This window comes from Pipra filicauda, unplaced genomic scaffold, assembly GCF_003945595.2.
Source record: "Pipra filicauda isolate LSUMZ 115617 unplaced genomic scaffold, ASM394559v2 scaffold427_size588224_pilon, whole genome shotgun sequence".
NCBI lineage: Eukaryota > Metazoa > Chordata > Aves > Passeriformes > Pipridae > Pipra > Pipra filicauda.
Genome location: NW_024104562.1, coordinates 551,832 through 578,021, shown reverse-complemented (window position 1 = coordinate 578,021; position 26,190 = coordinate 551,832). Strand labels below are relative to the sequence as shown.

The following is a 26,190-nucleotide window of genomic DNA, read 5'->3' as shown; positions in this document are numbered from 1 at the left end:
ATCCAGATTCTAGTATAAGGAATGGATAAATTCTACTGCATTTTATAGGCGTTGTACCCACATTCAGGTGAATTTGCATCCTGAAGTTATAGAGACACTGAGGAAGAAGAAGCTGGTTTTAATTGAAACATATTCTCATTGCTTGCTAACCTTGATGCTCAACCTCTACGTGCACAGTAAGTAAAATCCTGGCCCTAAAAAAGTCTGATCTCACAAATCGGGTCAAAGTACAGCAACAGCAACAACAAACAAAACGAACAAGAAAACAGCACCCCCCAAAAAAAACCTCCAACCAAATCCCATAACCAAACCAAAAAGTAACAGAGGACAGTTTACCTCATCCCAGACCATAAAAAAAGATACGCCATACAAAGGTCTCAGATATTCCAAGTTATCACCAACAGGGGAAGGAGAGGTCAGTCTTATCCCTCAGTAAGGGAAACCTCATCTCCCTGATGGAACCAGATGTAATGACTGCCATAAGGAGAAGCTCATGGGAGAGTCCTATCCCTGGCCCTATCTTGCAGGTCTTTCTGTGGAAAGGGAAGGTATAGGCTCAACAAAAATGTGTCCTTTTCTGCTCTCATGTGGTAGCTCCCTTGGTGGTAAAGCAGGGATCAGAAACCCCAACCTAACTCTCACACATGACCCGATAAGAGTGGGACATTCCCATTTCTGCCATCTTAACAAAGGTAGCTGACAGACTGCCAGTCATAATTCACATTCTACCCACTATTTTACTGATAGAGTCATAGCAGGTGTGCTGTTTCCATAATGACTTATATGAGCAAGCTGTTACGAGCAGTCTTTAATGAATAATTTGTGAACCACATGTTTAAAATTATATGAAGAGATTAATTATGCTCATGTTTACATGGTCATATCATTGATTTCCTGCTCTTACCTGTTGGCTGAAGGTTACATTTCTTCTTCTGTTACTCTCTGGGCAGTGTCCTGTTATGGTATCTGGAATGGCCAAGGTCTGAGGTCTTTTCAAGATCCCTGACGACCGTGGCTTTATTGCATCCAGTGAGCCCACTCTTAGTGCGTCACCGTCAGATGTTATGCTGTTCTCCCCTTGCTCCAGAACTCCATTTTCTCCTTGGTAACGGCCATCAGGCACCTGAGGAAAGCTAACACTGACAGGCTGCCTGGCCAAACTAGCTGGAAGTGCTACATAACTATTGTGCCCGTCTGTAAAACAGTCTATAAGCACACTGTCAATATTTGAAGTCCCAAATGATGATGCAAACTCATTAATTCCCGTCAAAGAATTGTCTCTGCTGACAAAACTCCCGTATTTTGGTGTGAGTGGGCTGATGGGGGAAACGGGACTCGTAAAACTTGCATGTAAGTGAGCTGAGTTATGAGAAGCAAAGTTTTCATTTACACCCTCCTCAAAGAAGAAAGGTGGAGAAGGAGGGAGAGGAAGACTTGGACTCTTCATCACCTTTTTCTTCCTGCTAAAGGACCTTAAGGGTCTTTCTGGAATGCTAATTAGAGTCAGCACGGTAGCAATAGTCAGTATAACTGAGGTGAAGACATAGATGACGCGAAGTTGCCCTCCTACAGCTTTTCCAAAACTGGTTTTATCCCAGTGTATTCCTCCAACAACATAACCAAAGCCACCTCCAAGACCTGGTGGAAAAACAGAGCCAAGATTATCTTCCCTATGCAATCCCACGAGTCAGTAGCAGCACAGCATCATTTGTCTAATGATTCATGAGCAGAATCCAACGTGTTATTTCTGTTTTACCATTCAACCCCTTTTCTCTTCAAATGTAGTAATAAACACAGTTACCTGTGCCACAAGGACAGTCTGGAGTACCAACACGGTACAAAAAGAGGGAGAAAGTGCTGTAAAAGCGATGATACAAATAACTAAAAATAATACTTCTTTCTTTGCCAAGAACAAAACACCTTACCTTCAGCTATTTCAGTCCGTAAACAGAAGTGTCCACCAGCCTTATGACAAGGCTCTGCAATCATTCAGCTAAGACTGTTTTCCTGAAAGTGAAAATCCATTTTCCTCACTCAGTTAGAGGAACGCAGATCTAACTGCATCCAAGACAGATCGAATCACTTCAGAAGTGTAGCAAGCTCATTAGTCAGCAATGTGTTGACAGCGTACAAAACTGCCACGGCATCACTACTGATGAATGTGGGAGTTGTGAGAGCACCAGGTACCTCTCTCACTCCATTCGTATGGTGAGAGCCTTACAACACTATCCTTTCTTACTTATGAACACATTCAAGAGTGTGAAATAGTTTCCTAGAACAGGGCAGTACTACAACTGAAGATGACAGCAGTGAGGGATCACAGCACCCAGTATACACTTTCTCCTCCAACAGAGCAACTAAGACACATATTCCACACCCGTAGGAAGCTAAACCTCCTCCCTCAAAGGACAATTTTGTTTTCATAGGAGTTATAAATTATGTGAGGGACCTTCAGATGAACAAACCAGTCTTGTTTGACTTGCAGTAGTTACAAAAGCCTTTTGCAGTAAGAAGGTTTTTTTCAAAGTTAATTAGTGCTATTTCCTCCATATTTGGTCATTATGCTTATACAGGAACAGTCCAGTGATTTTGACTCTGCTTTCTCACAGCAGAGTTTGTTTACTTAGGGTTAACATCACCCAGGAAGTACCAAGGAAGCATACCTGCTAACAAAGCGTGGATGTTGAGGCCCCTGTCTTGATCCACTGGGCTGCATACATCCATCATGTAGGCATGACTGGGATTGTCTGCTGAATCTGCACTGAAGTCCATGAGGACAACACCACAGACCGTAAGAATGATCCCCCATTTGTGGTTATTCTCAGTGTCAGACAAGGCACTCCCTATATCTTTGCCATTCAGCATAAGTGAGAGGCCAAGCAATGCCCCTGGGAATAAAACCAAATCAAAATCAGTCACTGCTTGTATGCAAAAGAAGCCTGCAGAGCTCCAGGCTCCAAAGGCATTATACTACCTGCACAGCTTTGTGGCAAGCACTAATTGCTCTTTTTCAGATCAACACAGCCTGGGGAATGAGCATGGCTTATAGGATACACATAATCTTTTTCCATTATTTGAGCTTAACAAATGTCTACAGTTTGTTTTGGCCAAAAACCCCCACATTCTTGACCCTCAGAAACACCATCCCTTCAGACTCTGAGAAGCTTTTATGCATGGATCTCCAGCAGCCAAAGCATAACCTTGGTGTCACTCACCACCTTCTTCAGACCCACAGTTCCCCACACTTCAGGAGGTAGTGCCACAGTGGATGTCACAGAAGAGAGATGCACAATGTCTACAAGTGTTATGCCCATAGTTTCTAAAAGACACACCTACTGCTAAGACCAGAATGAAAGGTCTTCTTCTCCCATATCTTGATGTGCATCTGTCACTCCAGGCTCCCAGCAAAGGCTGTAGCAAAAATCCTAGAAAAAAGGAATCACCAATAAACAGGATTTTTCTACAAGCCTGTTTCAGAGAGGTCTTAAAAGGCAGTTAAAGGCAGGACACCATAGCATAGTGGTATGTCTGGTCAGCACCAGTCATCTAGGGTCACACACAGCATCTTGCCTGGCATTTCCCTGAACAGGGACCGAATAACGTAATTTGCTGCTGCTCACTGACGTGGCAGTTCACTCTGCATCAATAATAAGGAGTTTGACACCAGGTGAAGAGTTAGAGTACAACAGTTACACATTCTCAAGCATTCTGTTCCTTATAAGCTATTTCATTTATCCCACGTCAGATGGGAGATCCCCTGCAGGATTAGCTTGGAAGACAGCAAGCAAATTCGTAAGTAGGAAAGGTGAGTGTATTAATCTGGGCCAGCCTGTTAGTAGGGGCCTATTTCTTCTTATGAAGCATATCATGAGTACAAAAGCAGTGATGGATACAGTCCCAGCCCTGCCTCTGTGCTAAGGCATGTAATCCAATGCCCGTAACAGCAGCGGTCAATGGTCTTTCTTCATTGGAACAGCCTATTTGTTTCAGAAAGTTAAACAGGAGAAGGCAACCCAACTCTGCTTTTTCTCACACACCCTTGGGAGCTGTCTCTGTATGCTTTTTTCATAGGGATATAAATGGATATAGTGATCCTGTTTTGCTATTTTTTAAATACAGGAACAGAGCAACCAAAGCTTACCCTTGCAAAAGGTTTATGAGGTTGAGAAGCTATTAAAAAAACAGATCTTTTGAGCACACTTGGCCTATTTCAGGCAAGACGCAGCAAGAATTATTCTCCGATGTGGTTGTGTAAAATTATGGCTAGTGCTTCTTAACCTCAACGGAATATACTTATGAACAGATGAGGTAGAGAAAACAAACAAAAAAACATAACCACCATGCAGTGGAAAAAATAAGAGGGAAGAAATAGTGTAAAGCAAAGTTACCTAATATAGGGCTGATGAACCATACCATTCCATACAGTTGGTCTGGAAGCCCCATCTGAAGCAGCACAGGGGTAACATAAGCTGTTTCCATGGCATAACTGAATTCAAGCCCAAAGAGAATGCACCCATTGAACAGGAGTTCCAAGAAAGTCCTCTGAGGCTGGAGATCCCCAAAGTCAATCAAATCAATAGGACATGGAGTATTTGGTGGCGGTGGTGGCGAAGGGCGGATATGTTTTCTTCTTTTTGGATGTCTCTTGAAGTTGTTGGCCCGATGACTTATGTGCCGTGTGACCAATCCAGAATAGCCTGGAACTGGTGACCTCCACACTTCCTGAGAAGCCACGCTTGGCAAGAGTGCAGCATCACTGACAGGGCTGGTTGCAGATGGTGGAATCATCACGGGTAAGGGTCTGGAAGACAAATAGAACACAATGGTTGAGTAAGAAAAACTTGCTTAATTTCTTTTACTGAAGTTCAAGACATTTCTCAATGTTTCACATATGGAGTGTGGCCTTCGTATTATTTACAACCTCTTCTTTCCATCTCTCAACACAAGGTGTTTTACAAGCACGTCTCCTCCGTCTTTGCACAAATAAGACACCAGAGATACTATCTTGGTTATCTAGGTATTGCCTACCATCACGGTAGACTGAAATATTTATTAACAATTAACAGTTAGACATGTCACGCTTCCCAGAAGTTTCCATAATAGCAGTGAGTTTTCATTTATCTAGAATTCACTTGAGTTAAATTCACTCAAGCTAAAAAGATAAATCTCAACCTCAGTCTAAGTTTACAATAAAGCACAGCTGTGGCTTGGCAGCAGATCCAGACCCCTGCTGCAACATGAAATCCCCTTGGTATAAAACCCTTTCAGTACTGATCCTACCAATCCTGCTGCCTATGCTGAGGCCAAGGCTTAACGCAAAACTTTTTTGCAATGTCCAGTTTCGGTTTTCCTCCTATTTACATTTCTGAATTCAACAGAGATATCTCTGCTGCAAGGACAGCATCTGATCCTTAGGAACTGAATTTTCAAACTAATTAATGAGAAGCAAATACATACCCCATAAGCCACCCCAGCACTGCTATTCCTCTTTCAGTGATTGATGGCGCCATACTGAGGACCCCCGGTGGTCTAGTGGTTAGGATGCGGTGCTCTCACCGCCGCGGCCTGGGTTCGATTCCCGGTCAGGGAACTCCTCCGGGCAGATGGAACTCATCAGCTCTGTAAGGCCATCCATCTAAGAGAAGGTCACTCTAAACAAACCTACGTCCTGAGGACCTCACTGCCACCGTCCAAGCTCGCTCAGCCCCGGCAGATGAACCTTAGGATTAAAGGGTGGGCTCAGTTCAGCGCACACTGTATCTCACCTAAAAAAAAAATCCATTGCGCAGGCTCGAAGGGTAAAGACCTTTCCCAAATCTTCGTTCGTGAAGACTGGCCATGATTGATGGCATGCTGGACAGACTCCTTAGATCTCATCAGAGTCACTCCTATAGCTAAAGTGTGCACAGTGTGGTGGGTAAAACAGCCAAATGGTTTCCAAAATAGCATCAGATAGATGCCAACAGATCTGCTGCCTAAACAAATCACATGTGATTTCTTGCCTCTTTTTGCCAGAAATGGAAACAGTTTATTTTCTTTTCTTTATGCTTCCTTGCTCATGGATCAAAGGCTGCTGCTGCAAAAGGATGGCTCCACATCACCCCATACTTCTTCAGGAAAATCCTCACAGCTGGACTCTAGTAAGCAAAACAAGTCTCTTACTTTTTTGATTACAGTCCCCCAGGGGAAAAAACTCCCAGCTGTTCTACTACTTTGGCTGTACAGAACTCCCACAAATCTCACGTTTTCTGCTTCCTCCTCTGGTGCATTTCACACACTGGTCTTTTTTCCTGTAGCCCTGAGTCTAGACAAAGCCACTCTTTGTTGCATATCCCCAACTATCCTCAAAAGCAGAACCCCGTAAGCCCATGTTTACCATCACACTGATGCAACAGTTTTTAAGCGTGGTGGATGATGCCCTACGCAGACCAATCCCCAGCTGCACACAGGCATCCAGAGACACATTCCACAATACAAAACACTGCACAATACAAAACTAAATGCCAGGCATCTCACAGAAGATTGCAGTTGGGGTAACTTGAGTGCAGTTGGGGCCTGAGGAGAAGAAGGAAGGATGAGAGTGAAAAGATATCTATTGAAATATTGTTAACACTGTATCAAGGGTTTCCTCAAGACTGCTCCTCTTCAGACCAAGATGCATATCACATAAGAGAGAAGAATAGGCAGTTCATAATTGCAACTACACACCTTGACAACACCCATCTCACACAGCACTAACAGCAAGTTGCATCTTGCTGGGAAAGCTCATTAACCATAAAGTCCCCCATACAGACCAACTGAAGAAGCATATGGAGACTTCATGAAGATGTCTGCACCAGCATTCCCCTTGACACTGTTTCTGCCACATACCATGAACTTCTTATGACTCATGTCTCTCACGGAGTACTTACTTTGCAGGAGTACCTTTATCAGCTTTCAGGACAAAGTAACTTCGTCACAGTGAGAATTTGTTAAAAATGAGGAGAGAGATACCTAAAAAAAGACATAACAAAACCCTAATCAGATTCACGACAGTTGCTCTAACAACCCTTTCACAGAGACATGACAACGCAGCTGTGCTAGCAGCCCCCGTCATCACTATTATACCTCGCCATTTGCACACAGGTATTATCTCCTTATACTCATCTATTATTTTCACTTCATGCTAGGTCTTCCTTTATCTTCCTTTGTGTCAGCCGAGAACGAGCCGTGCTGCGCAACCGCCGCGGGGCGTGGCCGCCGGCCCCTCACAGCCCCGGGCCTTTCGTTCGCCCCGAGCCGCCTGCGGGCGGAGACCCCCGCGCCCACCGGCACCCGCCGCTCCGCTCCCCGCCCCGCCCCGCCCCGCCCGGCGGCCTCACCTCCGGCGGCATCCGGCGCTCGGCCTGGCCCGTACTGCGCCGCGGGCCCGGCCCTGCGGACGCCGTCCCGCCCCCGCGCCGGTGCCCCGCGATTCGCCGGCGGGAGCGGCGGGAGGGGCCGAGCCGGCGCTGCCCCTGCGCGCGGCTCCCCCTCACGTCCCGGCCCCGGGCCCGCCCCCATTCCACGGGCCCACCCGAAGGAGCCCTCGTGGCCAAGGCAGCGCTCAGCAGGCACCAGGGTAGGGAAGTCGACTCCACGTCAAACCATCCACTGCCGCACTGCCTGCACCGTTCTCTGCAGCGATGCTGCCCAAGACAGGTGCGTGCTGCCGGACCCCTCATCTCCACATTGGCACTGTAAGCACTGCGGAAGTGGATCGTGATAGTGGATAGTGGAAGACTTTTAGGCGATGCAGAGATATTTTTCGATAGGCCTGTAGAGCAGATGCCGCAGAAGATGCTGCACTTTTCTCTCTTCTGTTTCAGAGTCTTCCCCTTCCTAGGGTAAAGGAATTCAGCAATTTTGTTTTATAGGGCCATATTTTGTGCTCATGTTTCAAATTTCCTCGTGGTTTGCAAAGATGTCATTATGTAGTGCAGTCTGCTCTACTTTTAAAATACTTCAAATTTGGAGCCGTAATCATTAAGCATCCTTAGCTGCCTGAATCCTTAGTATATGTTAGTATTTATTTATCATAGAATTTATTGTAGCAGAAAGATGGCATTTTTGCTGCCTGCCAAAACAATCAGACAAATGAGGCAAGAGACAGCAGTTGCTGGGAGGAGCCATTACCATCAGCAGTACTTGCAGTAACACCAGCTACTGCTCACCCCCAGCTTGTGGTGCTCAGGGACAACTGGATGGGCTGAGACTATGGCTGTCACACCACCCACAGTTGTTAACTGCCTTCTTTGATAAAGACCCAGAGTCAGCCATCCCTTCAGTGACCACAAGCAACAACACAGCACAACAGCTCACGCTCCCGCCAGCCTCAGTCCAACCACCACCCCGTGTCAGAGAGCTCTGCGAACACTGGGAAAATGAACACAGCACTTGAGAGTTCCATTCCCTGACATCAAGGATGACTTTTTGTTCCACCTGGGCATGGAGAGCGGGTTACATTATTAATGCTGGCAGGCAGTCATGGCCATTTTATACAATGATTTTTCCTCGTAAACATATTTGAGACATTAAACTCATGTTTATTCCATGGTCAATTAAATAAAAATGTCTGCTCAAAACTTACAAAGATGACCTCTTACACCATTTAGCACAGTTTGTCCACTTGGGAACAGTGGGACAAGTAACTCTGGTCCTTCCCAGGGTAACGACAAAGGAGAGAACAAAAGCAGTTCCTGCGGTGTATTCATTTATTAGCATCCTTTGGGCCTTAGACAAAACAGAAACCACAAATCTCCTCTCCTCTGTGAGTTTGCACAGAAATTGCTGTTGAAATGTAAACGTACTCATTTATTTCATACTAATTTAACCCAACAGTGTTCAAAAGAGCAGGTTTTGGTGATGAATACCTACTGCTATGAATCTGTGCTGTTCCCTCCTACCTTCTCTGCGTGCAAGACCTTTTGCATTCACTAAACATTTTTGTTAAGTCTGTCCACAAAGCAGCTTCTGACAGCGTATTCATTTCTGCTTATTTACAGCCTGACGTTAGGCTCACTGTTTCATTTGCCAGCAGGCCTCATTATTTGCCCTGCTCAGATCAGACCGTTCCTATGTTTCTTGGAAACCTCTCTTACTATCCTCATAATCCTTTTCTCTGAAGTAAACATTAGCTCCAGTCGAGTGAAATTCTGTGCAAGACACTAACAGAGGGTATGTTGTTCTCCCTCTCAAAGAACAGGATTTTGGCTGTGTGATGTTGGGTGTTTCTTTTCCTTGTTTTGTCTTAAAATTAATTTAAAACATCATTCAGTTCAGTTCAGTGGATCCACAATGTTGTTCAGTGGATCTACAATAACATTCAGTGATCCACCTGGAACTGGCAGCTTCTTTTCCAAACATGACTTGATTTTTTGAGGGGGAGAGATACAAAGTCTGTACCAAACAGACTCACTGTGAAAGTTTTTTGGTGCTTGAGGGTTGCTGCTTCAGAACACCCAAAGGCCATATGAGTGGTGGAGCAAAGATTAACCTACGCTCAATGACAGAATGATGAGTTACCAAGTTTTAATGTCTGCAGAGGGACCTGCGCACACACTCTGCAAGTTCTCCTCCATTTCCTACAGCACAGCATGCTCTTATACAAGCAAAGTCATCAAGGAAAGACTAGGCCCGTAAAGATCACACCTGACCCCTCTTCCTTCAGAAACTCTGCTTTCCACAAAATTTATGATATCAGTTGAAGAAGAATTTATATTTCTGTAAATTCCCAGTCATGCCAATGAGGCCTATGGTATTGAACACAGTGCAAATACAGTGTAAGACAGAAAAAAAGAAGCAAGTTCAAACTAGGTGAGTTGCATTTTAATTATGTGTTCTTAATGCTTATATGGTAAGATGAACTTACCACATAAATTACACCACCCTAGAATCCCTTACAAGCTAACTGAGTAGGCGTAAAGAAGTTGGTGGGTGGCTAATACAATGTAAGAACATAAAGAAATCTTATATATGCCAGTCTGCACACTACCTCCATATCTGGCCCTCAGCATATTGTCATATGACTTTAATAACCCAGATAAATCAGTTCCTGAACTGAACTCCTACACTGGCTATATTAATGGATGAAATTAAATATTTAAAAGGGCACTTGAATTTTTACTTAGAAAAAGGAAAAACAAAACCAAGAAACTCACACTAGAAGCATCACCAGAAATAAAAAACAGCATTTTGCTGCAGAATGAAAAGCAGTGCTAACAGCACTGATCCATTTGCATTAAAATTGAGTTGTTAATTCATTGAGAAAATAAATTCAACACAGCAAACTACAATAGAAGATAAGAACATGAATTTTTAATATTCAGGAAAATTTCACTAACATCACACTTCGCCTAAACCATTCAAGTATGGTGCAGTGACAGCCCAATAGCTTTTCCTCCACTAGTTTGTACTGAAGTGACTCATGTTTCAGTTCAGATGTGCTATTTCCACGATAGCAACATGTGCGCACTCAGTCGTTTGCTGTCCAAGGCTTTGTGCAATGACTGCTCAATAAGCGTTTGCTTCTGCAAGACAAAGTAGTGCTGGCCTCAAATAATAAGAGGGCATTTACCCAGCTCCTGCCCTCACCATTCAACCACCCTTCAGTGGCTGGTCTCTCACCAATGAGAACCCAACACAGTTCAAAGAATTAGTCACTAGAGGGCACTTACAGAATTCAGAAGATTGAGAATGTGCTTGGGATCAGAAGGCCACAGTCCTACAGCTCTAAGAGTCCAAATGATGAAATTTGCATTTACTTCCAAGCTCCTACAACCAATACTTTAAGATACAGAACCAGAAAAGTAATTATATTTCAGAAGATGATCTTTATCATCTTTTGGGTTTTACCCATCACCTGAATGAAAGAAGGCTGAGGAAAAACTCTCCTCTGAGGCAATACACAGACTAGGCTACATTGGCCATGCATTTCTGGACAAATGCTGACAAAAGTGTTAACTGCAGGCATGTAAGATATGTACCATGCAAGATATTGGTGCTAAGTGTCGCTGTTGGGTGCAGCTTTGGGGAAAGAGGTACAGACAAACAAAACAGTGTGGCAAACTCACTGAAATAAATTATTTCATTTCACTGCAATGCCTGAAATTGACTATACATTTCACAAGAGTCAAAGATGTGATTATGCCCCAAAGATTTTATTCTGGATGTCACAAACAACAGAAAGGTGATAAGCAGTATGTCAGGAAAGCAGGAGCAAGAATCCTGGATGCAGGATCTTCCAGTCACCCATAGCAGGCACAGGCTGCATATATTTTAGCTCTAAACTAAATTCTCATTTAAAGACGGAGCATAAATAGAGACTACTCTAATCCCTTCTATGTTACCTAAACAGCTCAATTCCTTGCTTCTTGTATTAACTGTGAGCTGCAGCTTTAATCCAGTATGTCCTGTATTTAGTAAGATTAAAATTTTCTTGGCTATCAGCTGTCTTATTTTTGGGATTCAGCATACACTTCTGATCTTCTACTGGAGAAGGAAAGCAGAACTAATGTGATCAATGAGTTCTGGAAAACCTTGATTCACTGCCAAGTGCAGGGCAGCACAAGGAAGGGCCAGGCCACTGCTGTACCCAGGGCTGACAGGAAGAGGTGGTCGGATGAGGCACCATGCAGAGGGCAGGTCACAGCACATGGCTGCAGGCAGAGCATGGTGAACAGTGACCCTGGCAGGTCTGTCACACACCGTCGCCCTTGACAAAGGATGCCCAAGCATTGCTGCACTGGGCTGTTCTCCACTAGCTGCACTGGCGGGGGCTTGGGCTGGCTCAGTGCCTGGACAGAGATGGGGTACCCAGAGCTCACAAAAGCAAAGCAGCCTGGCACTGGTATGTGATGGACACTCCAGGAAGACCAGAGGTGAGCCTGCATCTTGCTAAGCAGTCGTTAAAACTGTGGTTTATAAATAGGCTCTGTGTCTTGTCTAAATTGACTTTGGAAATACTGCCCCACTTCCCTGTGTTTGCCACTGGGGAAATGAGAAACCACTGGGTCCCTGGGGCTAATTACTTTCTTCAAAACCCAGCATTGCTCTATGTTTCTGGCTCAGCTCAGCATTCAATTTTCTGCTGAGATTGTATCTATATTGCATTACAGGATGAGTTGCAATAGCACTTGATGTTAATTGCAGTGCACAGACTGCTCCCTTCTCTCCTTTATACCAGTTATCAAGAAAAACCAGAAAGTCCACTTGTGCTGTTTTTAATTTAGCCTCTTCAATTCATACAGAGTGCCTGTCAGACAGGAGAGGCAGGGGCTGTCATCCTCTTTCTACCTGAAAATATCAAACAACAAGGTATAGACTACTACATACCATCCCAAACAATCAGTTACCTTATGGAGACAGATAGATGTTGGGATGCATTACAGCCACGCAGTGTAAACAAATAGAGACAGGTGCTGTAATATTCCTGGATGGCCCCAAAGCCAGACAGCCTTCCTTGCCTCTTGCATCCACTGAAGGCAGAGAAAAGAGCAGATATGAAGAAACAGAAAAAGGACACCCCAGGCTGCTCTCAAAGCTTGGCAGTCTCTTCCAGGGCCTCTGTCTGCCTAAAACACCAAAGCAACCCTGAAAAGCACTGGAGTACAGACCGTAGAAACAAGCAGGGGCAGTGTATTCTGACTTGACAAACGTATATAGCTCAGCAAATTCTCCTGTGGGAACTAAATTTGAGAACATTTCCTGGGTGGTGAGTACAAAATTTCCTGAAGCATGGTCATATCAAGGGATAACAGGCTTCAGCATCTTATCCTTATTTTGTTTCCCTCCTAAATGCCCATCTCTGACAGTGCATTCCAGCACTCGCCATTTATCAGAGAAATGTTTGTTTCTGACAAGTCACTTGATAGGCTGTCATTTCCCACTCCCAACAGGATTTCTGTCACTTTCAAGTGTTAACCAGCATTGGTAGTTACCACTTGCTTGGCATCATATGTGCACAGAGTAACAATAACGACTTGTATCATGTGCCACACTTCCTATGCATTGTGTGAATAGCATTTGAAGAAAACTGATGAATTGATCTACTGGAAAGCAATGCCTCTGGGACTAGTATTGAGGGTTTGGGAGATCTTTTAGTGAGATCCTCTAAGCCCAGCCTCCTACTAAAATAACAGGAAGACAGCTATACTAGACCAGATAGCAGGGCTGTTTCCATCAGGGGGTATTAGTGGACACTTGGTTGCTGCTATTCACAAGCCTGCTTTTTACTTCTACTGGTCTAAATAGCCTATTCACCTTGGCATTCCATTTGCTGCATGTTTTCAGATGAGTCAAAGTGCTGTAAGTATCTTCACTCTTCTGATTTCTTACCCTTTAGTTAAAGACTCTTTCCCTGTTTGGCAGACCATTGTTTTCTACTCTTTCCCCATCCATCCAATTTGCATCATGATGTTTCCAACCTGGAGTTGCTCTGAGCTTTGCCTGCATTGTCTTAGGAAAGAGGAAAAAGGGGGGGAAAAAAAAAAGAAGAAAAGGAAAAAAAAGGAAAAAAAGGAGAGGAACAGAACATTCTGTGAAATAAACATTTGCTAATGCTCTTGAGCAAGAGAAATGGGACAGGCAGCAAAGTTACCCAGATTAACTATCTGCTACAGCAAATACACAAAGTTATGCAAATGTTCCCTGTATACTGTTTGGGTAGCATTTCTGCATTGAGCCTGATACACTGATCTATTGATTGATCCCTCCAACAAGAGCCATGACCTTTGTATACAAAATTGGAGGTCAGACCTCAAAGTAAGCCAAGTCTCCTCATTGATGAGGACTTTGAAACATCTGCTGCATCACTGAACATTATATTATTGCTTTCCTTTAGCCAAGGAGCAAGTGGAAAGGAAGCCATTAAAGTGGCACTTACTGACCATTCTGGAGCAGAGGGGGACTGACTGGAGACCTGTGAATGGAATTCTTGTGCATCAACAGACCATAGCAGAGGGGTTTGGTTCCAATGAAAATGAATTAATGGCCTGTAGGCAGGTACACTTTGATGGATATTGTAACTAATTTTTTAGGCTTAATGAGAAAGTAATTACTTCTGCTGCAGAAGCAGTGTACTGCAGGCACCTGGATCCCAAGAAATTAATTGTATCATAGCATTCAGAGAAATCAAATAACATGCAGTTACCAGAGAAATCTGAATTTGTAATGGATTGGCTACTGCGTAGGAAGGGCCTGGCTCTGAAAAAATGCATTTGACAAACAATTCCATTCTGAACAGTTCTTGCCCTGCACTCTACATTGGAGTGCCCGCTTCTGCCCACCCAAAAATTCACCACTACTGATCCAATCCACAGCCAGGAAATCTGACTCACTCACCTATCTCTTCCTCTGAATAGGTACTGACACTTGCCCTCTTTGCCTCACAGCTTGAAAGTGACTTAAAGCACTTTCTAAATAGTGGCTTTCCCAGACTCCTATTGCTATATTACACTGATCCCAGGCTATACTGCAAGAAAAAGTACTACATAGACAGATATTCAGAGTTTGGATAAAATAATTGGCATTCACTGTGCTTCCTTTGGTACTTAATATTAAACAATATCAGTAAATACACTTTCTACATGTGTTTTTTTAAGGCATTATGCCTTCTGAGGTAAATCATTACTGTATGCCCTGATGTGAAATATGATCCGAATCTGCACATTATTTATCTGTGCATTACCTGGGTCTAATTTAGTCCCTTTCCTGTCTCTCTCTCTCATCTGTATTTCTGTAACACCGGTTTTACTAACAATCCTCTCTGGAGACAGGAAATAAATTTTTATTCATGAAACCAGCACAAGCAAAGACCAGGAAAACACATAAGAATAAATGAGAATTCTTCAGGGCACAGAACCTTAAAGATAATCAAAGAGGCAAAAAGGTGAGCAGGGAGGAGGGTCATTATTGTAGCAAACTACACAAAATCTAATCATGCCTTCTTTCATAAGGTGAGTTGCACTGGAACACAAAATAAAGCTACAGCAGTCAAGTTCATAAAATCTCCCTCTGCTGCCCACGTCAAATCTTGAGTGCTCCTGTACAATTAATGAAATCATGTTAGATTATTTATTTATATTATTTCTCATTTATAAGTTAGATGGGGCAAAAATTTCTATTAAAAAAAATTTTAAAATGCTTAGGAAGATAGGAGAGTCTCTGTCACTAGAGATTTTTAAGTTCATCTTCCAGGATGCTTGAGAGCATGTTAGTGTTATTAGATCCTGCCTTGGGCCAAGGAGATGACATAGAGAAACTCTGTGATCTTGCAAGGTCTTTTCTAGCTATTCCTGGAACCATCCAATGAAAATGTCCTGGAAAAGCAGCAAACTAAAACTTGGTAAAAGAGACACTTCTGGTTTATGTTCAGCTCTGGAACAAAAAAAAAAAGCCAAAAGAGGCTTGAAAAGTCTACATCTAGCAAAGTAACAAAACAAAAGAGTTTACAATTGAAGTCAAAGACAGCGAATGCTAAAGGGAAAAACATCCTCTGCTACATGATCCCTATTTAAGGTCTTCTCATGAACACTGTCATTAAATCCCTACCCATATTATAATTTTAAACAACTCCTTCAAACTCCATTTGTGAACTTCCCCCTGGGAGTACTCCTTTCAATCAATCATCATGAGAGCTCAAATTAAGTCATTCCTCAATGCTCCTTTCCTAAACTCCTCCCTGAAGCCACCTATAAAACTTGTAGAGGTGAAACAGAATTTACTCAGCAGATTATTGACCCCCTTTTGCTTTTTAGGACACAGTGTCTCCTGAATTCTTGGTCATTAGAAATCATCAGCCTGTTGACTCTACAAGTACTCACCATGCTAGAAAATCCTGTTTCTGCCTCATGCCATGCAAAGTCTGACTGGATGTTACTTTGACCTGAAAAACAAGAAACAAAGTAGGTTTGTGGCCAAACCTTGAGCTGCTGACTATATCTGCATGAGGAAAAGGTGCATCTCTAGCAATCACAAATTATATTTAAAATATGTCTTTTCTTGGTCAGATCCTATAAATCAGGGCAGTTCAAAAGAGCTGAATTTAATTAGAAAGCACTTGTCCCAAATGTCATAATGACAATCATGGAAATTCAAGTTTAATGAAAACCAGAAAGGAGCTAACAAATAGTAGCAACTATACGTAACCAGCTTCAGAAACAGATAACAGAAGTAAGAGTTGGTGAGGAACCATTGAAAAAAAAAAAAAAAAAAAACCAAACCAAAACAACCCTACCTTCCAGTAGACAAAAAACTATCAGAAGTGGACATTAGTATAAAAACAAATGCATCAAACTATGAAAACATCGGTAATAATCAGACTGTCCATTAGGACATTCATAGGGTAAAATCTGTCAACAATAATACAGAAAAGGTAGATGTTTCTTATGATTATTTCTGCTCTGGAATGCAAGATGATGTATACCATATCCTAGATTAACACAAACAACTCAGACTGTTGTTTAAATAGTACCCCAGAGCCCTACAAGATGTCTGAAAATCTGATTGCCAACACTCAGTTTCTGCAAATCATTGAAAAACAAGTTCCATAGGTGAGAGAGAAAGCTGGTCTCTAGAAGTACAAACAGGACAATCCAGAACTAAAAGCTCAACACCTGTCCGAAGGTGGGAAAGGGAACTCTCTTTTTGCACCAGGAGGGAGGACATTCCAAAAGCAGCTGCCACCCAGGCACCACCTGGCAGCCCATCCATCACACTCTCGACAAACTCCTCGGGTTTCCAGGAAGCCACAGGCACTTACATTTTCACTGAAGGCCTCCACAGCCACTGACTGCCCAGAACAGCTAAGTCAAAGGTGGCAAAGTTCTGTTCACAGATGAACACTGAGCTGGGAGGATGCCGAGCTGCAAGATAAAGTTCAATATCAGTGCAGTAGGGCACTGGGACAAAATAATCTCTCAAATATTTGGAGACAATAGCCAGGAAATAGCTAAAATACCTCTAAGTGTGTACCATGGAAAACTTTATTAAAAAACAGGAAAAAGTTTAAGAGTCATTAAGAAATTGGGAGGGTTTGCAAGAAGAGATGAAGACACAATAAAAATGTTACTTATGGCCTCTGACTAGAATTTCTCTGCTAGTAAATAAAAAATTGTGACATAATAGTGATAGAACTCCAAGTCAAAGCAATTTTAATTTAAAAATGTTTGGATTAAGTAAACACAGCTGTAGCTTAATCTAATATGGATACAATCAGAAAACCACAGTTAAGATGGTAAATTTGCCGTTTTTTACTCCATCTAACTTACAGAAAAATCAGCAGAACATTTCAGGATAAAGACAGAACATTCTCGAAGAACTAGATGATTGTTACTTTATGAATTAAAAGTGTTTCTATTCCATTCCTTGAGATTTTATCATGCAAATCAAGTAGAAATGGGTGGCTGAACATGCCAAAAGACTTAACTATTACAGTGTTTGCTTAAGCAAATACTCTGATATCTGTCACTAGTTCAAATTTAATCTTGTCCCAGGGTTAGAAAGCAGGTCATGGTGAGCTACCTTTGCCATTTTGTTGTGAAACTTCAAGGCATTTTCATACCGAGGACACATGAAAAAATTTCCAGGCCATCTGACTTCACTGTTACCTCTTGGCTGCTACAGGATTCCAACATATTTGCCTTTTTTTGAAGAACGCAAGCACTGAAGGATAATTTAGTCCTTTAATTCTTACAGAACTTAGGGACAGTTTCTCTAAATGAGCCTGAAAGAAGTGCCAAGTTTTAATTTCACTATTACATGCAAACCTGAACCGGAGCTTGGTAGAAAGCCCCACAGTTCTGGTGTTTGAGATCTAAAAGCACTGTCAATTTTCTTTCGTGTTGCAAGCTCATCAGATTTCAAGCACATGTCCATGTTTATAAAGCAGTTGAGCTGACCCAACACAAATGAATAGGTGGAAAGCCACAGGAAACCAGAGCACTACCAATTACTTGCAATTGAATACTATTTCTGAGAGAGACAATACAAGACGCTGATGAAATCTAGATAGTTGCTCTTGGAGCCGTGTGTGCTGGCTGGCGAGATCTGAGCTTTCCTTTCAGATTGCAGCCGTCCCCCAGCTGACCTGCTGCTGGCTAAGAGTGACTCAAGCAGGAGCAGCACTGACAGCCCAGCCCTCCCGGTTCTGCAGCTTGGGACTCACACTCCCGCTCCCAGGAGGCACCTCAGGGCTCCCCTTGGAGCTCCGATACGTGCTGCTCCACAGCACCTCTCCTTGCATTCAAAGCAGCCTCACGCCCACAATGCCTCAGGAAAATCTCAGTTTCAGCATTAACAATGAAGAATTAGTTAAGAAAGCAGAGAGAGGAAGCACGTTAACAATATCTTCTACTTTGGATCTGGAAGAGTGGAGTGCATTTGCTGACTAACAGTGGTGATGGGATAGGAAGGCAGCTGGCATCTCTGTGAGGGGGAGACAGTTCCCCAGTGATGCTATGGGCAGTATAGGAAAAGCTGTGCATTGTCTGTCAGGGATCTGACTCCCACTGCTTCCACAGCTCCTCTCCCTCCTGGCTAAAATGCATGTTTAATATGATGAGCCTGGAACACTAAAGAAGAATTAATCAACAGCTAGAGATCTCTGGCTAAAAGCGTTAAATACCAATGGAAAAAATCATAGTATTTGTGCAACCCTGAAATGGAAAATCTCAAATACATAAGTCCATTTGTAAAAAAGTAAATGCATATGGGCCTGATGTTCCCCTTCCTGAGATTCACACACATTGCCCAGAGAGCAGAAAGCAGTTTTTGTAAAAGCCCTCTGCTGACAGAGGATGAGGACAGAAGGCCAGCCTCCCAGGAAAAGGCATGCATGTGGACAGGATAAGAGACAGCCCTTCCAACACTTTTTGATTGAACTTCCTGAAGAAACTTTTGCACGGTGAAGATTCATGGATCTCTCCAGGTTTTCTGGGGTCAAAGGCATGCAAACGCCCAGGAGCAGAATCTCCCAATGCTATCAACTACTGCAAAAGAGGTTCATTTTTTTCCCAATTGTCTTCTGTAAGGGAAGACTTGACTAGACAAAACTACTCCCTCTTATTTACCTGTTTATGATCAAAATTTCTTGTCAGCTGCTAGTCAAGCACTCCACAAGTCTTCAAACACCCTTCACCTCATGCCTCAACTACCTCCACCCTCACCACAAAACAGAGTGACTCAAAGTCTGCCCACACAGATCATGGCCTAGACAGCTGCTGATCAGGATGTGGAGGATTCAGCCACATCCTGAAAATGGAAAAGGCCAAAAAGTGGGACAGACAGGATGGCACTGACAGGCATGTGAGTCAGAACACAAGGGAGAAATTAAGATATTGTTGATAGCATGAGGAGCCTGGAGTTAACAGGGAGCCTAATTGCTAGACACATACAGAATGGTGAACCAGGGTAAAACCCCTCCTCAGCAGAAGCTTTAACATTCTCTCAGGACACATTCCCGAGCAGAGAGTCTCACTGGGGTGTATTTATACAGGACCAGTTTGAACAGCTTTCTAAGACTACCCATACAGGAAAGAAGGCTTCAGAGAATCTTTTGTGATTATTAGTTATGTTAGATCAGACTGGACCTTTGTCTCTCTGTTAACTTTTTGAGTCAACTCCATGGGTCACCAGGCCAGAAAACCCAACACGAAATGCAGTCTAGTGTTTTGTTAATAATATACTTTATGTTTGTTCATGTTCTTTAATCATATGGTTTTTGCTCTGTGGAACATCTTGTCTCTCTGGCCTAGGCCAGTTCAGAAGATGCTTTGGACTGAATCAAGACATATATTTTTGCCTTGCTCGGGAAACCCTATGTCAATCTAAAACCAATCAGTAGAGTTTATATTACTGTATTACAGTCAGAATTTACAAAGCACTTCAATGCTTCTCCCTCTGCCCCATTTGTGTAATATCCAACGGATAAACTATTGAAACTGTGTCAGCATACTCAGGGGGATGGAACAGGGGACAAGGACAGACCCACAGAAGACACAAAAAAAACAACCTATGCAACAACAAAAAAAAGGCCCCTCAATATTTCCAGGTCCCAAAAATATGAATAAACTCTGTAAATCAAAAGCTATACTATCGTGGAGTTACATTTTGCAATAAGAACCAGCAAATAAATGTATTGGACAGATGCTATTTCAAACCAAATGCACATATTATTTGTAACAAACAAATATTGTAACATAGAGGAACCAGGACTGACCATCAGGAATTTACAGTAAAATATTTTACAGGGAAATTTTAGACCAATTAACCAATAATTAGCAAAATTACTGCAAAACAATTTATCCATTCCAAGACTAAGTGCTGTTGTTTATAATGTTTAGCCATGTTCCTCGCATAATGTTTGATTCCTGTCTTACAGGCAATATTCAAGTTAGTCTTCACTGTGGAACAGGTACAAATATGTCCTTACTATTAACTCTCATGCTGGACATCGGCCATAAAATGGCATAGCTGCTTATTGCTGGGGATCCACTATTAAATGGAATTTGTGGTTTTAATCTTTCATCAAACATTGGATTAAATCTGCACCTTTGTATAAGAATGAGCATATAATCCTCATAAGAGACTCCTTATCCTACACAAAAATAACTAAGTATTTGATTACTGGTTTTCTGAGCAACATTTTTTGTTGTTCTGGTGGGGACAATACTACTTCTACATATTTAAAAAAGCTAATGCTAATTACCACACACAGCATTTCCAGTAAGAATGCTGGTGCGCCGATGCTGGGGCCATAATGTGAAGGGATCTGCTGATGCAGTGCAGCGCTCCTAAGGACTTTTGTCCTTTAATATGGAAATAACATACGTATTTTATCTATCCCAAAATTTGCACTTAGGATGAACATTAATGAAACTATATTTTTTGGAGCCAAATGAATTGAATGAATGCCATTCAAATTGACGCAACTGGATGTGACCCTGAGGCAAACTCTTGTTGCCTCTGTGCATGTGTGTGTTTGCAAACTGAGCTCCTGAAACACATTAACTACAAGGCATTTTTAGTGCATATAGTTTGCTATAGAGAGGCATGTACTAGAACGGCTACTTAGGAGTGGACATCTCTCCTGGCCACTTAATTTTGTTCTGCTAATGCTGCACTTGTGTCAGTTTGATTTTGTAAACTGACTTCTACCTGACCTGCCCCCCACAGGAAAAGGATGCTCTTTTGACCAGGGAGGAAGTATTGAACACATACCACACAGCTTGTCATGCTGCCATTTTCATAGAAAACAGAGTTTATTGATCTGTCAAAGAAAGCAGCTCTGGGAGTAGCAGAATTAGTGAAACCCAAATTTAAATGGATTTTGCAGCTCCTGCCTGATTTACAATTCTCTGCTGTCCTCAACTCATGCCAGTACAATTCTCTTACACTTCCTGTCAGAGACAGGCTCCTGTGTAATAACAGACCAGCTGCCACACTTGTTCAGAGAAGCCAGCTGACAAAAAGTGTGGAAAGACAAATCTGACAAAGTTTGACTCAGAGCGTTCTTGCACAACAGCTCCCTATCTTCCAAAATGTATATGAAAGTAAGTATATCTGAGACTACATCTCAGTTTGCTAGAAATTGTCATAGATGGGATGCTACTTATCCTCACCAAATGCTCGAACCCCCTCTAAAAGGTAGTTTTGAGGAACAAGAAACACGAAATTATGACATTCAAAATATCTTACTTTGTCACTAACCTTATTTTTCCAAGCAATGCTCTTAGCACAGAAATTAAATAGAACTAAGTATTACACCTTAATCGCTAATTATTAGGCAAATATTAGGACATATAAAAATGCTAAATAGGTGGTTTGAGAACTCAGGACTTGTTATTCAAGTGAATAATATTCATTGAGGGAAAAAAAATTTCTCTTACACAAACCGAGTTCTCATTTCTAGTAAAAACCTTCTCCTGTTAACAAGAGAAAACTGAAACTAACATCCCCTTCTTTCCCCCTTGGTATCTCATAATTTCATTTCATGGAAATTCAGGTAGCATTGACATGTCTATATACCTTTGAAGAGTAAAAGACCAGTATAAAGCCCACTCCCAAAAACTCAATGTTTTCCTTAAAGCCTAAGTTACAGTTATGGAACTGGCAGTCTGCGTCCCAGTTGAAAGTCCTGTTACAGCCTGTACAATAGATACTTTCCATCCTGAGCCTATATGCCTGCAGCTGCTGTGAAAATTTCATAACAGTAAAGCTAACTGAAGAAATATACTCAGAACAATACTCTTGTCCATAAGGCATTATTTAGGCTTACATAAAACATCCGATAGCATATTTAAATTGCTATTCTTTTTTAGAACTGCAGGAGACAGAACAAAGAAATGGCTTTTTTAAGAGTCCCACAAAAAACAAAGTAGAGGTCCTCGGGGCAGCACAGAGCAGCTGTTCCTGGTGAGAAGCTGCATATACATACAGATGACTGACTTGCTGAACACTGGGAAAAAGACAGGATTAAAAAAAACCCTTAAACATCACAAGTTGAATAACACCTGGGCTCGTACATACCTTCTGTCCTCTCCAGGAGAAGAGGTGCAGGAGAGGATAGTCTCTCTTTTATTTCCTTCCCACCTCTACACAGTTCTGCAACCCCAAACCCCTTCCCCTGTCCCAGTATCAGCAACTCTGTACAAGGTTCATGGGGAGGCAAGACCTTTATCTGTCTCTTGTACTGCCTTCATGTTTTGAGATTCCAAAAGGTTTCTGCAACTTCGCTTGAAAAGCTACACACACTTCAAACTTGTACAGAGCTAAATCTTTTAAGTAACAAAACTTGTCTGACAGGTGGATCTTGAAAAAGAAAATCATTAGAATTTAAATCTTGAGAGTATTAATGGAATACTCTGCTGTGATCAGACACCACAGAGACCTGAAGTTTTACACAGTCACTTATGAAGGCAAAGAACAAGTGTGAGCTGGATAAAATCCTCAGGAAGAAACCCAGACATTGTTTACAAATTTCAAATGACAAAATAATTACCTCACAGTAAGAAGCACTAGTATCAAATCATCTTCATTTTTCCAATACTGTGCCTTTGGAAGTTGTGAATTAAATACTCTTCAAGAAGAGGCTTATAGGGTTTTTTGGTTGGTCAGGGTTTTTTTCATATATATATACATATATAAAATATATGTATGTATGTATGTATGTACGTTCTATCTTTGATCCTGACAGTTTTCAAGTAGTTTTTCTGGAGAAGCTGGAGACAATCCAAAAGTTCAGCAGTAATGCTATTGTATGTCAAAAAAAAAAAAAAAAAAAGCCTGGAGTCGCTCCTACAGTAAAGCTCTTTATTAGAGAAGCAAAAAATTATTTTTACAATACCACCTTTAAACCTCTTGTACTTGAGACAGATCTAAGAAATCTACCTCAGCTTGGAATGAAGAGTCATGACAGTGCCATGAAATCAAGGAAAAAAGTCTGAAGTTTCTTTGTACAAGAAACACATCTCAGCAATTCCATTCTGGAATTGTTCTATCAGTAAAAAATATTGTGTCATATTCAACCATGCCCACCAACCCTCATGGCAGGACTTTGAAGATTTCAGCACTGCAAATCGATTTCCTTTGCTATTTTTGAAAGGGCTCTGACCATGGGTGATCCTCGGCAGCCCTGCTGCATCCAGGACACTTCCACTGACCAAGGCACACACTACTTGTATTTCTGCTTAAACTTGGATCTTCCCCAATGAAAGGCCTGGCTTTCTTCCACCGCAGCTCTATTAGCATTGCAAGCAAAGAGAATTTATGCAGAGTAAAGGGACTGGCATTCCTTCTACAATAGGGCCAATTGTCTCAGGCTGCCACATTCAGTTAAATGTTTACTTTGTTGTTTCACAACTCAACAGGAAAGAAAGGTCAGACAAGCCCTACTGCAGAACAAAGATGTTGTCATTCATCTATTCACCTCAAGCCAAGATTCCAGTGGGAGACTACTGCTTTCCAGTTTTTTTCCTTTCTCTCCAGGAGACAGACACCAGGTAGTAAATTAACACTCCAGCAATTCTGCCAGTCTGCTTCCATATTCTAGAAAAAACATTAGATGTCAGAGTATTCTATCGAGATCCTGAAAGAGGAATATTGCCAGGATTTGTTCACCAAGCCTGGCTAATTGAGAAAGATTATTCTCTTGAGACTACCCTTGAATACCATCCTTTTTGGCACACTCGAAAATGAGAGCTAAAGCAAAGACAGAGCCATGCAGAGTTTCCTGTAACACAAAACTCTCTGCTTGAAGCGGTGAAGACCCTACTCAGATTCAGAGTCCTTCAGAAACTGCACTCTGCCAGCACAAGGTTAAAATAAGAACAACTGTTTAACAGGAATGAGACTGCTATTCTTGACTTTTTATGAACAGATAACCTGCAGTTTTGTTCTCAGCTGATGAAGTATGAATGCACGCAGACAGACATTTGGCCACCTACGCCATTAAAAATAGCCAAAATCTTCCTTAACCTATGCATATTTTCTTTCTCTGTTCAATTAACACAGGGAAAGAAACGACAGATTACACAATGAAAACCTGTCACAATAGTAATCAATCTATTACTGTCAAGAAATACACATGGGTCAAATAAACATAATGTAATTTTCAACTAATGGAAAAGATGCTTTGAGCCTGTAAAGAAAACATGGATTATTTAGCCCTGGCATGAATAACTCCTGCTTTGATGAAATTTTGACCACATTGTTTCTGATGGTCTCAGCAGCCAGATGACTGTTGAGACACTGCCTTGGATGGGGTAGGTCGTACCCCAGCAACACCTGTTTTTCTTCACTGACTGATGAGGAAACCAAGATAACCAGCTCCAAAGCAGAAGTTTATATTTGGACAGGCAAATCCTTCCTGCTTTTTCTCTTCCTGAGCACAGCATGCAGTTCACAGGTTCAACAATAACTCTAGGACCTGAAGAGACTGGTGTGCCTGCAGAGTCTGGGAGATTTCAGCTTCCTGAAAGACTATAACCTCAAAACCAAAACACCAGACCTTTTCCGGAATACACAGGGAAATCCCAAATTGGGGAGGAGGAAGGGAATGACAAAAAACCACCACCACAGCTAATGGAGCAGACAGGTATTAACCAAACCTTCCACCTTCTGCTCACACAAAGTAAATAGTACTTGTTCTATAGCTGGTTAAAAGCATGGGATGAGCAACCTGTACATTCTTCCAAGATGACAAGCATGTATTCAACCCCCAGACTCCTTAAAGAAACTACAAAATCTGTCATTGACCTAAGGCAGCAACAGGATTTGACTGGAGAAGCACAGATTTCTCGAAAACTGTCCAGTCTATAAACAGTCGGCCACATAATTCAGTGATGCACAGAAAATCCCTGGAGATGACTCATAACTCCTCCTCACAAAGCTGACGGGAACATTCCCGGGCCAGCTATTCTGGCCACAAGTACTCTTCTAGTCACTGGATAAGAGCTTTGTCATTCACAGCAACCTGTACCAGTGAAGTCCTGACTCCTCTAAGTGACTAAGCAAAGATCAGGTTTTTACAGACCAGACCAGATCAGACAGACTAGGCTTTTCACTTCAAAATGGTCAGAAGTCTTCAAATAATCTCCAAGTTCATATATGACTGTGGGTATATTTTGTCAAGTCAGTAGGATTTTCATTCCCACGTTAATACTGTCATGTAAGCAAAGAAAACATTTTCCTATACAAACTATCTTATATCACATACTATCCTAGCCAAACAGCATTTTAAGTTATATTTGGAGACTGAAACACCATCACTGATGACTTGCAAATGGGTAATAGGATACAGAGTGCTATTATATTACTAATATTACTATATTACTATTATTATATTACTGTATTCCATTCTAATTCCACCAAATCGCTCTCAGTTTTATTTTGTAACTGAGATGCGACAGGGCTATTATGGTACTGCATTCATAAATTCGTAATATGTAAAAAAAGTACTGACCTCCTGTCACAGAGATAATACAAGCAGATTTAGAATTTTGTTCATAGAGTCACCACAGATAATGTACAACACGAAAGATATTTCATTTCTCTTCAAAGTGACTCAGATAAGACCATGACACAACAAAAAATTTGTCAGCAAGATTTCTTGGAACATTGGATATCTGCCATTTTACTCAAGAATTGCATGTATCTCGGTCTCCTGGCTAACACAGA

The 26,190-nt window shown here is 42.0% G+C and overlaps 1 protein-coding gene across 6 annotated transcripts in view; it reads right to left on the bottom strand.

Moving 5' to 3' along the window:
- SLC45A1 (solute carrier family 45 member 1) overlaps window positions 1-26,190 on the bottom strand; it is a 60,182-nt gene that overhangs the window by 10,097 nt on the left and 23,895 nt on the right. Inside the window, exons 4-10 of one of the 6 annotated variants that reach the window (XM_039385674.1) lie at window positions 16,778-16,880; window positions 15,840-15,901; window positions 6,912-6,993; window positions 4,389-4,801; window positions 3,333-3,425; window positions 2,664-2,888; window positions 905-1,638 (exon numbers count right to left, since the gene is read on the bottom strand). In XM_039385674.1, the coding sequence (XP_039241608.1) occupies window positions 905-1,638; window positions 2,664-2,888; window positions 3,333-3,425; window positions 4,389-4,788 (1,452 nt within the window). In that variant the 5' untranslated portion in view covers window positions 4,789-4,801; window positions 6,912-6,993; window positions 15,840-15,901; window positions 16,778-16,880. Of the gene's footprint in view, window positions 1-904; window positions 1,639-2,663; window positions 2,889-3,332; window positions 3,426-4,388; window positions 4,802-5,457; window positions 5,575-6,911; window positions 6,994-7,107; window positions 7,252-7,361; window positions 7,472-15,839; window positions 15,902-16,777; window positions 16,881-26,190 lie in introns of those variants that run through there. The other 5 variants (XM_027751414.2, XM_027751421.2, XR_005565126.1 and 2 more) reach the window with 5 other exon arrangements.